At 37.1% G+C, this 15091-nt stretch overlaps 1 protein-coding gene across 1 annotated transcript; it reads left to right on the top strand.

Annotated features, from left to right (window-relative positions):
* Positions 1–3819: 3819 nt before the first annotated feature.
* Positions 3820–13826, top strand: LOC139739407 (organic cation transporter protein-like). Its single transcript, XM_071650025.1, has 9 exons — positions 3820–4174; positions 6366–6596; positions 7664–7860; positions 8878–9291; positions 9944–10078; positions 10525–10610; positions 11530–11650; positions 12015–12087; positions 13608–13826. The coding sequence occupies exons 1-9, from the start codon at positions 3827–3829 to the stop codon at positions 13824–13826; spliced, it is 1824 nt and encodes a 607-aa protein (XP_071506126.1). The 5' UTR covers positions 3820–3826.
* Positions 13827–15091: the final 1265 nt, after the last annotated feature.

Here is a 15091-nt window from a genome sequence, read left to right as displayed (position 1 = left end):
GGTTATCATTTGACGTTAATTTGCCGTATGCGTTAAATGGTTATGAGTTTATTGTTAACAACAGAGTAAACAGGACGGGTGGTGGAGTCGCTTTTTATTTATCTGAAAAATTTGAATTTAGTGTTTGTGATGAATTAAATGTAATGAATGAAATTGTAGAGACTTTGTTTGTGGAAATTTGTATTCCGCAAAGTAAGAATATTATAATTGGTATTGTTTATAGACCCCCAAGTTCTAGTTCCAAGGATTTTTTAAATTGTATGACAAATTTATTAAAAAGTCCTTTGTTTATCAATAAAAGCATTTTTATAATGGGTGATTTTAATATTGATTTGATTAGGAATGATGATATCACATCTCAAGAATTTCTTGAAATGTTTTTGTCAGCCTCCTTCTTGCCACTAATTTCGAAGCCAACTCGTGTTACAAATCACTCCGCAACCCTCCTTGATAATATTTTTTCTAATTCTGTGCAGATTTTAAATTCTGCTATAATTTTATCTGATATAACTGATCATTTCCCTATTATAACATGTTTTGATCTTAAACATTTGGTTAATAAGTTTCAATTTTCTTCATTTAGACGTAGAGCTTCACCGGAAAATTTGGCTAGCCTTGGTGCTTGCTTAGATAGGGCTGACTGGTCTAGTGTTTATGATAATGATGACGTAAATGCATCATTTGAAAATTTTTCAGGGATTATGAATAAATATTTAGATGAATATATTCCTAAAATAAAAGATAAGTTAGTTAATTATAAAACGTCTCCTAAACTTCCATGGATTTCAAAATCTGTTCTGCGTTCAATAAATAGGAAAAATAGGTTATATTATAAATTCAAAATGAAAAAAACTGAGAAGTCAAAAAATAAATACACTTCGTATAGAAATATCTTAACGAAGATTATACGGTTGGAAAAGAGGAAATATTATATGATTCAGTTAGAGAAATATAAACATGATATAAAGAATACATGGAAGATATTGAAGCAGGCTATGAATATATCAAAAAAGAAATTAAATATTACAAAGTTAAAATATGATAATAAAATTGTTGAAGATCCTAATGATATAGTTAATATTTTTAATTCTTATTTTTCAATGATTGGGGAAAATCTGGCAGAAAAAGTACCACAGTCAAATATGCATTTTTCTACATTCTTAGGTCAGCCTAATTCTAGTTCAATTTTTTTTGTTCCAACTACCAAATATGAAATAATAGATATTGTTACTGCAATGAATAATAAACGAAGTGCCGGTTATGATGATATAAGTAATTTCATTTTAAAGGGAATTATATCATCAATTGCTGACCCACTTTCATATATTTTCAATAAATCTATACTAAGTGGTGTTTTTCCTGAAATTATGAAAATAGCTAAGGTTTTTCCTTTATTTAAAAAAGGAGATGAATTTGATGTAAGTAATTATAGACCCATTTCTTTGCTTTCATCCTTATCTAAAATTTTGGAAAAATTGGTGTTTGTAAGAACAATTAATTTTCTTAATTTTCATAATGTTTTTACAAATTCTCAATTTGGGTTTCGTCAGAAACACAGTACCATTCATGCCCTTTTGAAATTTATTGACCACGCCGCGCATACTATTGATAATCATTCTCATCTTATTGGTATCTTCCTGGACTTCTCCAAGGCCTTCGATACGATAAATCATGACATTTTATTATATAAATTGTCTCATTATGGAATACGGGGGAAGGCCTTGGAGTGGTTCAGGAGTTACCTACAAAATCGAAAACAATATGTATCTCTGAACGAGAATGACTCAAATTTAGAATTTATCAAATGTGGCGTCCCACAGGGTAGCTTATTAGGACCATTACTTTTTATTATTTATATTAATGACTTTTGTAGATCATCTGATATACTCTCATTTATACTTTTTGCTGATGATTCCAATGTTTTCTTTTCTCACCGAAATCCAGATACTCTCGTAAGCATTGTTAATTCTGAACTGAAAAAAGTTACTCAGTGGATAAGAGCTAATAAATTATCACTTAATCTCAAGAAAACTAAGTATATGCTTTTTAGCAATTCTGTAGAAGCTTTGCGCACAAATATCATTTTTGATGACACTCTGTTAGAACGTGTATCTCATATAAAATTCCTTGGTATCACAGTGGATGATAAACTTTCATGGAGACCGCACATTATTAACATTAGTACAATCATTTCACGTAATATTGGTATCATAAATAGACTCAAGTCTTATATTCCAATGTCCTCTTTGTTGACCTTGTATTTTTCTCTGATTTTACCGTATCTTAATTACGGACTCCTAGCATGGGGTAGTGCCCATCAAACTTTATTAGATAAATTACTATTACTGCAGAAAAAGGTACTTCGTATCATATGCGGCGTCCCGCCACGTTCCCATTCAGAGCCATTGTTTACTAAATATAAGATTTTGAAAATCAAAGATTTGTATTTTTTTCAACTTGGTCAGTTTATGTTTAATTACAATGCAAATGCACTTCCCAGTATTTTCAATTCAATGTTTCCACGGAATCAGTTTTTTCATAATTATCCAACTAGACAATCTAATGAGTTTCATTTGCCCCTCCTGAGAACTTTATTAGCTCAGAGTACATTTATATACACCGGTCCTAGATTTTGGAATTCATTAAGCTGTGAAATAAAAAATTCCCCTTCTTTGCATTCTTTTAAGCGCAAGTTGAAATCATTTCTGTTAAATCCTCTTTGATATATTTCGTCCTTAGTTAGATCTCATCAACCTCAGGGTTCATCATCCATCCACCAATCTTTCGTTTACTGACTTCATTATTACGTAATGGATTGCATGGATTATTATGCAATAGCCATTAAATCCCTGCACAGCTGCGTGCAGTACCAGCCCTCTGAAGCACATTCTCAATCACCCCCTGTTCCATTTCCCTAGTTCAGCGTATAGGCATTCTCTCATTCTCTTATTCTCTTTCTCTTTTTTTTCTTTTCCTTTCTCTCTCCCCATTCTTTCCGTCTTTTTTGTCAAGTGTTGTCATGTCTTTTGTATTTCTCCTCTCTTGTTCCGTTCTGTCGTAAATTATAACTGTGATAAGTATTTGTATATAAGTAATTCATAAGTTTGTTCATTTTTGAGTGGTTCACAACATACAAGCTTGCTTTTTAGTGGACCTCTCAGTTCTTTCTTTTTCCTCAATTGAAGCATAACTTTGTACTTTTTTGCCAGTATGCATTCTTTTGTTTATTTGTATCATTTATCTTTCACAAAGTCGAATGTTTATGTTTATGATGTAATTCCAAATATATTATGCGTTATGTTTTGTTGAAAAAAGAAGAATGAAAAATAAATGAATTGAATTGAATTGAATTGAATTGATAATCGCGTATATATAGAACAAATAATAATTGAACGTCGAAGGAACTTTGATCATTATGACACAACCGTGATGTCATGGAGGTGGAACCTTTCTTTAACTGACCTGGTTAAGAAATGGTTCACGTGAATTTACGTGACAGGGAGAAGGAGAGAGACAGAAGGAGAGAGCAGGTGAGAGACCGAAATTTCTTCTGACAGTCTTCAGGACTTTGCCCAGTAGTGTTTGAGCAGAGTACAGTGTTTACTAGTATACGTGTGTACGTTCGCGGTGTGCTGGCCTCACACACAATTATGATAAGAATAGTTAGTTTGATAGTACATGTACATGTAATAAATCTGTGTACCACTTGTGTACACAGTCCATTCTGTCTTGTCTTGCTTGTCAACATAACTATACTGTACACCTGCCTGCAGTGTAGTAGTAGTGTGTTAATTGCAGCGATATGTGTTCGAAATCGTAGTATGTCATGGAGCTGGACGAGGCGTTGCAACTTCTTGGCGACTTCGGTTGCTACCAGTCGATCGTGTACGTGCTCATTTGCCTCGTCGGCCAGTGGACGCAGTCATGGCACATGCTCGCCATCAGCTTCTTGGGGGCGGTGCCGGACCACCGCTGCTCGAGCGACGACCTCGACGGGGAGCCATGGGAACTCTACCCGGTCGAACCCGACTCTCTCGGGGATGGGGGTGAGGAGGATACTCCGGTGTACTCCAGTTGTGAGCTGTTTACCAACTACTCCGTGAGCAATGCGACAGAGAAATGCAGTGATTGGACTTACAACAATAGCGAATACGGCACTACCATCGCAACCGAGGTAAGGTACACTGTAGGGGGCAGCCTGGTAAAAATTCATCATATTCATCAATTCATCACATTCATCACATTCCTGGGTGATTGGACGTGACTTTCAAGTTCAACGTTGGGGCCAATCTTAACTGTTATGATTGGTCACCTCGGTGCGATCGTAAGAATAAGTTCAAATTGCTATTTTTTTTTTTGTTAAATGAGATGAATATGCAACATTGATTCACAATCTATAAGTATATTCAAGACAAAGTAATCCCTTTTTATTAACTGTCACCTTTTTCCCTGTCCATAGTCACGCAAAGCTCAAAAGAAAAAAAAATCTCAACCTTTTGATTTAATATTGAATTAATGCTTCAGCTGTAATTTGAAAGTATACCCTCGGAAAGCTCAATATGATATAAATTATTTTGTATTTTCATTTTCCATCGATCGCAAACTAAAAATTGACAGAATTTGTTCATGTATGAAACATGGAAAAACCTTAATATTTTCCCAAACTGACTTTCTTGTATTTTGCAACTTCATTCAATAAGTCGTCACGTTGTGACTTGTCAGCAACTCAATCTAATCGGCTTTTAACAATCAACATTTTCACCATTAATCAACAGAAATAATGCAAACAATAGTTATAGGGAAATACCATAATTCATCAACATTTGATCGCAACAGTCGGACTTTACATGTGCTCCGTAAGCCTCCCTTTACACCCAGAATCAGAGGTGAAACCCCAATGCTATATTATGTCTAAAATAAAATGATGGAATGGCAGATCATTTCATTTATTTTCATATTATTAAATTTTCCACAAAAGTCGTAATATACATCGGCAGATCGAATAACAGTACGTTCGTAAGAATGGAAAATCCTGTGTGTGCTGAATGGACTTCACATATGGATATAAGGCTAAAATTACTATGATTACGAAATGCACTTAACCTGTTCCATACGGGAACCTGGTGGCCTGTGTATTAAGTCTATGGGGATTTCAGAACTAAGTATGGAACGGGAAAACAGTGTAAATTTCAATGCATTATGCCATCATGATCATGGCAATTAGAGTCAATGAGTAATTAGTAAATCTCAAACAACTCTTTCATCTCATCAATGAGTTTCACACCTCACGCTCACATGATGTAAGCTATGTTAATTGAGGGCAGGTATACTAATTGTGTGCCTAATTGTTCTTCACACAAGGAAACCGTACCGCACATCTTTGTCCCACGGTGTACGTAATGAACACAACACAGAAGTAAAGTGCGTATAAAGGTCAACACAGCTGGTGTCAATGTATGCGAATTTATCTCCCGCGACGTGATAATAACATACCAGTGTAGTCAACGCCGAGAATGTCGTGTTGAATTCTCTTGGTTAATTGCCCGTTCCACTATGTTTTTATTTTGAAAATTATTGTTATATTATAAGCTACAGGGAAGAAAATCAGAGGCAGGAAGGAAAGAAAATTCAATCGTAATAATGTGTCTATACGTAATCTTTAACATTGGGCGTCGCTGAAAAGTGTTCTGCCAGGGAGGTAGAAAGGAGATTCGTTAACCTACTTGGTTAAGCTTAATGTTTCTACAGGCTAGGCTTATTAGGGATTGTGAAACACTGGATTTGACTACTTAATGAGTAGTTCGACGAGTCGCTGTTAAAGTATAATTCAAAACTGGGGGGGGGGGATGGGTGGTAGGAGATGAACGTGATAATGGTTCCTTTGTAATGGCCGATGTTTGGTAATTCATATACATGTAATAATAATGATTATGATCTTTGTAATCAATGACCTCTTAACACTGTTCTAACTTACATAGATGATGAAAAAGATTCGAGTATCGAGATTTTGGGACTATAACATTACATTTTAGGTCTTTTTAAAGCATACCTATGATAAAGGAAATTGATTTAAACACGTTGGTTAGATGATAGTGGTTAGATAAAAATCACCAACCCCCCCCCCCCCCAAAAAAAAAAAAAAAAAAAAAAAAAAAAACCAACCCCAGCTGTCTGTAAAATCATTACTTTTACGAAAATAAGGCTATACTGTTTTTAAGATATTGTCACATTTGTCATCAATGTGCAGTTTGCTATGTTGTGATTATCCCATTATATTTGCTTTCCCTTCCTTTCCCTTATGTGTCCCTTGTTTGATTCTCTTCTTTTTATATTCTCTCCCCCCCCCCCCCCCCCCACTATGTTAGTGGGATCTTGTTTGCGATGACGCTAATCGGGTTGATCTGTCCACGTCCATTTTCATGGCCGGAGTTATGGTGGGTTCGCTCCTCTTCGGACAGCTCTCGGACCGCTTCGGACGGAAACCCATCTGGTTTGCATCCATCTGGGCCCAGGTCCTATTCGGAGTGGGCGTGGCATTCTCGCCGAACTACTGGACGTTCGTGGCATTGCGCTTCGTCGTCGGGGTCTTTGAACAAGTGAGGCACAACGGTAGAATGTGATAGTGGTAATTGTATACGACTCCGCCAATAGCAGTGTATCCGTATAAATTTCTTTTACATACATACTCAATGTTATGATACTATGTAGGCCTATACAAAGTATAATGTGTATGCGTGTGTGTGTTTGTGTGTGTGAGGAAAGGTTTCATGATTAATGGATGAATTTGCATGATACGTGTGCGTGTATGCGTACGTATTGGGGAATCGGGATGGGGCGCAGAGCAGTTCATAGTTGGAATTATGAAATGGAATTATGTGTATGGCTGGGGTAAAGGACTGAAAGACGGTGTAGTATCTGTTATGTGTATGATTTGGCTATAGGGGCAAGGCTTTTAGTTTTCTGAATACAGTAATATCATTAATTTCACGTCATCTCGAAGCTAATACAGTGCACTTCCTGTTTCTTTGCGAGCTTTTCCTTCTTACAAGTTTTCTTGCACGAGCAATATCTATTTCTTTTTGGAAATTCATGAGCAAGTTATTCACGAACTAATTAATGTTTGTCTCCCTTATATTTTGCTAAAAGAGAGAAGTTCTTCGCAGGAAACAAAACTTGACCAACCCTGCCATATGCTAACATAATGAAGTTAAAAATTAATTTGTATTGATTTATTATATATATATATATATATATATATATATATATATATACACTTGTATATGTTACGTTCGTTCTTTAAGTTATAATTTACAATGTGTATTCTATGTATTTTGTATAGTGTTTCATGGTACTACAATTTGTATCTACTCCATGACTGGATTTATCTTTTCTCTTTTTTTTTCGAGACGCTCAGCGCTTAGAAACATTGTAATAAGCGCTCTATAAATGATATTTATCATTATAATTATTATTATTATTATTATTTTAAAAAAATGAGTGATTCTTTTCTTCTTATTCCGCTATTAGTTTTCCCGCTGATAGTGCTTGTAGTAGTCGTTGTTGCTATTATACCATTTGTTTAGAAAAGAAAATCTGCTTGGATTGGTGATAAAACGTCATTCTCTGAATTTTTTTTATCATTACATCATTTTATATCATGTAGGGCGTTGACCTGACTTCTTACGTCATGGTGACGGAGATGTTCTCGCCCGGCCGTCGTGGTCCCGCCGGGATTCTGCTGACGATGTTCTGGGCAGCGGGAATCATGTCTCTTCCCGGCCTAGCATATCTCATCAAGGACTGGAGCTACCTCCAGTTAGCCATTACCCTTCCGAACGTCCTCACACTCCTCATTGTGACGTAATGATTAATTGTGTCGTGATTTTTATTTTACTACGTTACCATTGTTGTTTTCTCTCTCAGTCCTTTCAAATGAAGTAAACAGTCGTTGAAACATAATATTCTATTGTCCCATTATACACAAATGAATTACGAAATACTAGTAAGTTACCATCATACAAAACGGCAAATTATTTCAAAAATTATGACTTATTGATGTAAATTTACTCAAAAGCGAAGCTTGTGTAGCTAAATTCCGAAAGGGAACTTGAAAGCAAACTATATAAAGGATATGGGCAATTCCTTGGAACAGAAGAGGAAAAACATGATAAGAAAGGCGAAGATGGGGGGGGGGGGGGGGCTGGAAAAATAAGGAAAAGAAACCAACAATCCAAACCACAGAAAAAAACATGAAAAGAAACCTCGATAATCATTGCTTATTGAACTTTGAAATGATACAGAAATTATGATGACATTCTTGAATGCACAGACTTACTGAAATATTATTGTAATCAATCGCGCGTCTGTTGGCTAATGAATGTTGCTACGCCTTTCATTTAAGTCAATGATTATAGTAGTTCATGATGTTTTTTTTTTCAGTCGAGATCAGTCAAGAAATTAAGAATCCGCTGTGTTTATTGCAGACAATTATAGTTACAATATTATGCATTCTGATTTGATTTGATTTGAATTTATTGCCACTTCATGGGGTGGAACACCCTGATCAGCAGAGCTGGTTTCCATAGGGGTCCACTAAATAATTCTAAATAATTCGCTTTAATTTCCTCATTACGTCATTCTATCAAATCACCTTTTTTGATAATAAAAGATTAAAAATGTCGATATCTATTCGGCTAGAATGTTAGGCATTACGATACGTGCCCAAGACTCATAGATAACAAACCAAGCCGAGGCAATTTGTAAACATAATTTCGGTTTACATGGTGTTTTGAGACCAAGTGATTATGTTCTAATTTCGTTCTCTTTATCAGATCGTCATGATTTGCAGGCATACATGTATTTTACTTCATTCCACAGAATGATACCCGAGTCGATGAGGTGGCTGCTATCGCAAGGTAGGGCGGACGAGGCTGAGCAAATCCTGCAGAAGTTCGCCAAATTTAACGGCAAGGAGCTACCTCAACCTGTGCTATCGAAAGACACGACAAACGGTAATATCGCAAAGTCGTCTGACAACAACGTATGGAATGGTTGGAGGCCCACAAAGGTTAACGCAAAGCTCCGTCAGGTATCGGTGACATCCGATCCGGATCAATACGATAAACCGAATGGCGATACCAAGACATTGACTCTTGTTGAGGAATACAGTATCGATACTCTACAGTCGACGGCGGACAGCGATGGTCATTTCGAAGAAAGGCATCATACTCTCATAGATTTGTTTCGGACCACACTGATGAGAAAATTGACCATCATCATGATTTTTGTCTGGTCAGTAATATCAGCCTTTCTTGTAAGCAAACACCTCGGCATAATAAACAATAAACAACCATATTTGCGAAAATAATTTGCCACGCTTCCGATCCTATTTCTCTCACAAAAACAAAACAATAACCTGATGTTATGGTTTCGCATGACGAAATGAGGGTACATATTTCCCACTCTCTCTCTCTCTCTCTCTCTTTCTCTCTCTGAAATGGGTCTGATGATTTTCGACCGGTATAAGAATTTTTACAAACAAAAGGGGAAACAATAGAAGTCGAATCATGATAAAGTCACTGAACTGATAATGATAGTCCTCTAAATGTATATATGCTTTATATTTTTGAACTACACTTTGTATTTAAGTAATCTAGTGCACTAGGTTACGTGCATATGATGTAATGTACTATAGATGCAATTGTATTGCTTTTTTCACATGATTGTGATAGTATTCACATTGATGCTAGATTTGGGTTTTCATAATTATTATTGTGTGTGTTTGTAGGTGAAATCGATTGGATATAGCAAGATTGAACAATAAAACTGCAAGGTCTGCTTTAATGAATTGCCCCTATATCATTCGTACTTGGTACTGATGCTTTCATCAAAGATGAAATCACATTTTGATTATCTTTATTATTCTTTTGCACTCTCATGTAAGGTTTGTGAATAGCGTTATATACTACGGGCTGTCGCTAAACACGGATAGCTTGGTTGGGAATCCTTATCTAAACTTTTTCATCAGTGGTGCCGTGGAGGTACCAGCTTACATTCTCGCTGTGCTGGTTGTCAGGTGGTGAGTATTTTTCCTTTGTCTTAACATTCATCAAAAGAAGAAAAGAGAGAGAGAGAGAGAGAGAGAGACAGAGAGACAGAGAGACAGAGAGACAAAGGGAGAGAGAAAGAGAGAGAGAGACCTTCTCTTTTACTTCTAATTCCTTCACAATTTCTTTCCTTTTTCGTAAACTTCCCATAAATCAAACAAACAGGCAATCAAACAACGCGTGCAAAACAATAATTATCCTTCGTAGATGTTATATACCTTGACCAACGACATCAGCATTACAATAATATGTCGTCATATTTTTGACAATTTCCCTGTCAGGTATTTGTTTATTTTCACAATTGTATCAATCAGGCAGTTTCTTTTATTTGTCGAAGCAATGGAGTGGCAATGACTTTCTTTCCATTTTTTATGCAGTTATACTTTGTTCTCCTCCATCTATCTTTGCTCTCTCTAAGGCTTGGACGAAGACTACCACTGTGCGTATTCCATATCGTTGGGGGCGTAGCCTGCGTTACTACTGTCTTCATACCAGATAAAACAAGTACCGTATTTATTCATTAGTTGATATTTGCACTTCTGCACTTTACTGTTACACGTAGTGTATTTTCCATCCATTCTTTCCACTGCTCTCCCCCTTCTCCTTTTCTCATGATAAGAATGGTGAAGATTAATTTTTGTGGTTCTTGTAGTTAAATAAGGGTCATTAGTTGTTGATCCGTTTATGACAGTGGCCTCAATTAACCAAGAGCATTCTCTCTTACATAATGATTTAAAACTGTGATATTGCACTGCCGACGATTTTTGAAAGATGGTTTTATATAGGAAGCGTATGGGCTAAAAGACTCAAGTGATAGAATAGACGGGGATGGCTTGACAAAGTTTAAAGAGAGACAAACGACAACAGCTATTAAAGGAAGTCATTACCTACGACATTTTAAAATACTCACCGGCGACATTATTTGGGTTGAAGTAGCACACGTCTTGATGAGGTGCCGAAAGAAGAGATGGTTAAGAGCAAAGGATGATTTTTTTTTTTTTTGGGGGGGGGGGGGGGTTGAGAGAAGAATCTAGATAATCCAGAAAGAGGAAAATGGAATGATGGATAAAGGTCACAAAACTAAGCACGATCTGCCTTTGAAGAAAGTGTCACAAAGGCGGGAAAGTGAAAACGAGTTGACATGATTATGATTATCAACGATGAAAAGTGTTCTTTGCCAGACTGACATCTACATAATGGGTATACGAGAAGAGCGTAATTTCCTTCACGAGATAAACATTCATTCGGTTATGGTTGTGACATCATTCTTTTCAGGCTAAAGGCACTTTGCAGTGCCTGATTGGTTGCAACGAAACAATTTCCATTTATGTTATTAACCCCCCCCCTCTCTCTCTCTCTCTCTCCCCTCCCTCTCTCTCTCTCTCTCTCTCTCTCTCTCTCTCTCTCTCTCTCTTCATTTCAGAAAGCGGGAATGACCTGTCCGCGCTCATCGTTACCATAGCGATGGTCGGGAAATTCTGCATATCTGCCTCTTACGCAATTGTCTTCCTTTACGCATCCGAATTGTTTCCAACCGTTGTGCGGTAAGAGTTCGACAGAGAACACTAGAATGTTTTTATTCCTTTCTTGAATAGATTACAGTCTTATCTGAATGAAAATCATCAGTTTGAGACCGAGCTGCAGATTATCTCCAAAGACAGCAAAACAGCAATTATGAACAAGATGGCGCGTATCCCCTTATTAAGCATGTACTATAGCGAAGTTTGCACTGCCTATCTGTTGACTCCTTTTTGTCTGTTTTGTTTCTTATGTGCGACAGTAAAGCAGAAATCTTTGAAATGATTTCTAACGTTATTATCTTTAAACAAAAAAAAAAAAACAGCTCAGTGTAGCTTCACATGTGATGTTATGTCATAGATTTGTGTTATCTTTCTCATTGTTTTCTAGAAATCTCGGCTTAGGCGTTTCTTCGTTTTCATCCCGAGTTGGAGGGATTGTTGCGCCTCTCATACTTTTACTTGTAAGTTTCAAGTTTCAAGTTTATTTCATATTTTTCCACTTTCTCAGTGATGGGATTACAAAATGATTGACAATAAAACAAAAGTACAAAATATATACAACCATATCTTATGTTGGAAAAAAAAGACAAACAAACATTACACACAAATATAAATGGTCGTTATCATCTGAGGATATCACAAATAAATGTCAGAAATATGATGGGGCCTACATAAAAGCAATGATGCTTGTAAAAACTGTAGGTTCCCGAATTTATAGGCGTGAAATTATACGGAGAACGGACATGTTTATCTCGACCAACTCAAATTGTACCAGTGCAAAATCAGTATTAAAAACGAACTATCGAATCACATGAATACTTTAGTATCACTTAAACGAGACTGTACATATTTCGCCGTGTTTACACACAAACACACACAAAAAGTGCTATAACGGTATCGTTAAATAACTTGGAGCTGCAGACAAAGACAAAAGACTGGGGGTTTTAAAAAAAATGTTGCTAAGAGCCGGGTAGTGTGTATCCACTAAGTAATAGCCGTTTTAGTTTGCGTTTGAAGGTGAATGAGGATAAGGAAGAAGTATTATCTTGAGGGAGGTCATTCCAGTATCTGGGTCCAGTAAACATAAGTCGCATTGTCAATATCATTACTACGACATGTAGCAAATTTAAGAAATAGCCAAGAAACGGATAACACTGAAATAGGTTTTTGATTATGTCGCCCTATTTTTGACGACAAGTTGTGGCTATGTAATAACAGTATCAGTGACTTTTCAATTCGTGTGCAAATTTCATACGCGAAGTTTGTATGCAAGTGAAAGCGTATGCACAGTTTGGTTGATTCAGAAAATTACATGGCGCCTTTGGTAGATGTGTACAGAATTACTGTCGATAACTCCCACTCCACAATAGTCAGTGAAAACTAAGATGAGAACATTAACTTGTTTAGTACCAGTTGCCAGTTACACTTAAACCTGAGAATGTGTGAATAGGTGAGACTTATGATAAAGGGCGTTATACATGTAAGTGGAAAAAACAAAATAGAAACATCAGAAGATGGTGCACTCAAGGTGATTGAAGACAGGCAAACCATCAGATCTTGGTGTATGCTTTGTATGTTTCTAACTTTATATACATTCATTTCCATCCAATTCGGGAAACAAAGTTAAAGACCATGAAGTTGATCATTAACTTAAAATATTGACAAACATCATTAATGTACTCTTTACGAGACTGAACAATGAGTCACTCCATTCCAGCCGTGTCTTTGATTAACACAGCTTTTTTTTTGTGGTCCCCTCTTGGGATCGTGGAAGAAGTTAAAGGAAAAAATAAAGAGGGGAGAGAAAGGGGTGAGGGAGGGAGGGAGAGGGAACATATCTTGAGAGAGAAGGGAGAGGCAGATAGGAAGGGTTAGAGACTGTAAAGACTTACTTCAAACAAGCTATAAAACGATATCGTCTTGTTCGTGGGAGACTTTCATTCTCTATTTCTTTCTGCATTATTTGTACCCTTTCCTGCAGGATGAATCCGTGGCGTTGTGGCTGCCGATGTCAATATTTGGCATTCTCTCCGTCCTCGCCGGACTGAGCGTGCTCCCTCTCCCGGAGACTCTCGGCCGAACTCAGCCGCAGACCGTGCGGGACGCGGAGGACTTGCACCGCAGGAGTGGTTCAATGGACAAGGATACACTTCCTTTCGCTGCGCACGTCAATCTCGAAGAGAACGACACCAAACTCTGACATTACATTTTTTCTTGTGTTTCATAGATTCAAGAGATGATGATGAGTTACACGTACACTTAATTCAAGTTGTCATTGCTGCCAGTCACCCTCTGTCGAGAACTACATTTTTTAGTCCGATTGTACGCTGTATCATAATCACACGTAGATGGCGCCCTGCCATTCTTTCAATCTGGTTATTGCGCTTTCATCTCATTCTCAAGTTAGGGTTCGGACGATTTACACATTACCTCCATGACATATAGCTCCTTCTTTTAGAGGAGGTTGTGGTGAGAAACAACAGCAAGGCAAGGACTGGAACGAAACATGTTCACCCGGAACATAAAAGGGGGTTCCCGGAGGTGGTTACAACAATGACGTACTATTAAAAGAGGCAGTCTGAGGTCATTCTTAATACACAAGAGAGACAGGGCACTGTGTCATGAAAGCTGTCAGCCCTGACAAGTCGTCAGTCTCTGACAATATTAGTAAATTCCTTGGTTTTGATTGGCTGAGAAGCTCTGGTCACTGACTGTAAGTATAGGTGAGATCACACATCGTCGGTTTACATGGCGGTTCCGTACACAAACCCTGGTCATCCATCACTCATCCGCCATAAGCCCCGAGAACCGCGGAGAACCGCCAGAAAAATTAAACATGTTTACTTTTTCGTGGCGGTCTTGGCGGTTTGAAATGGACCGTGCTCAAAACGCCGTCCACCGTGTAAAGAACGGCTCCTACGTGTTTGCACCGCAAGATCCGAGATGATACCGTGTTAACACCGCCATAACTTTTCATGCAAAAACAAATGTAGAAATTAAAAGAGAATAATGCCTCCGGTGGCACTTCGTTGCGGGGCAATAAAAAAGATGGGGAAAAAAGCAAAGATGAACCCATTGTATTAGATCGGGTAAATATTATATTGAATGCTAAAGTTTCAATACTTTTTTACTGTAACACATAGAGTAAAACAAAAAAAAAATAATATTCAAAAAGTTGGTAGGTTTGTTGAATAGTATATACATCAGTTACTTTAAAAGGCGTGTTCATAATTTTGTTATAGTTTGATAGCTTAAAAGATGGCCAGCTACGTGAACCTGTAAGTTATACACAGAAGACTTATGTAAATATGGTGGGTTCTCCTTTCGTGATTATGTATGCCTTTTTGTCGGAGTACATGTTGACAGGTATGTTGAAACTTAATTAAGAGAGTAGAGGGAAAAGCCATGTTGAAACTTGAAAAAAACAAACACCATTATTATGTTACGTGAACCTGTAGATAAACA

Source organism: Diadema antillarum, unplaced genomic scaffold (genome assembly GCF_040938485.1).
Source record: "Diadema antillarum isolate AM-2024a unplaced genomic scaffold, OU_Dant_1.0 seq00000798_RagTag, whole genome shotgun sequence".
NCBI classification, from domain to species: Eukaryota; Metazoa; Echinodermata; class Echinoidea; order Diadematoida; family Diadematidae; genus Diadema; species Diadema antillarum.
The sequence above is the reverse complement of the archived record's forward strand: the minus strand, read 5'-3'. Positions and strand labels throughout refer to the sequence as shown.

Excerpts from the sequence above, each read along its gene's own strand:
- LOC139739407 (XM_071650025.1), top strand. The coding sequence starts at position 3,827 with ATGGAGCTGGACGAGGCGTTGCAACTTCTTGGCGACTTCGGTTGCTAC. Across the intron at positions 9,292-9,943 it reads ATCATCATGATTTTTGTCTG|GTTTGTGAATAGCGTTATAT; the intron begins GTCAGTAATATC and ends CTCTCATGTAAG. Across the intron at positions 11,651-12,014 it reads TTGTTTCCAACCGTTGTGCG|AAATCTCGGCTTAGGCGTTT; the intron begins GTAAGAGTTCGA and ends ATTGTTTTCTAG.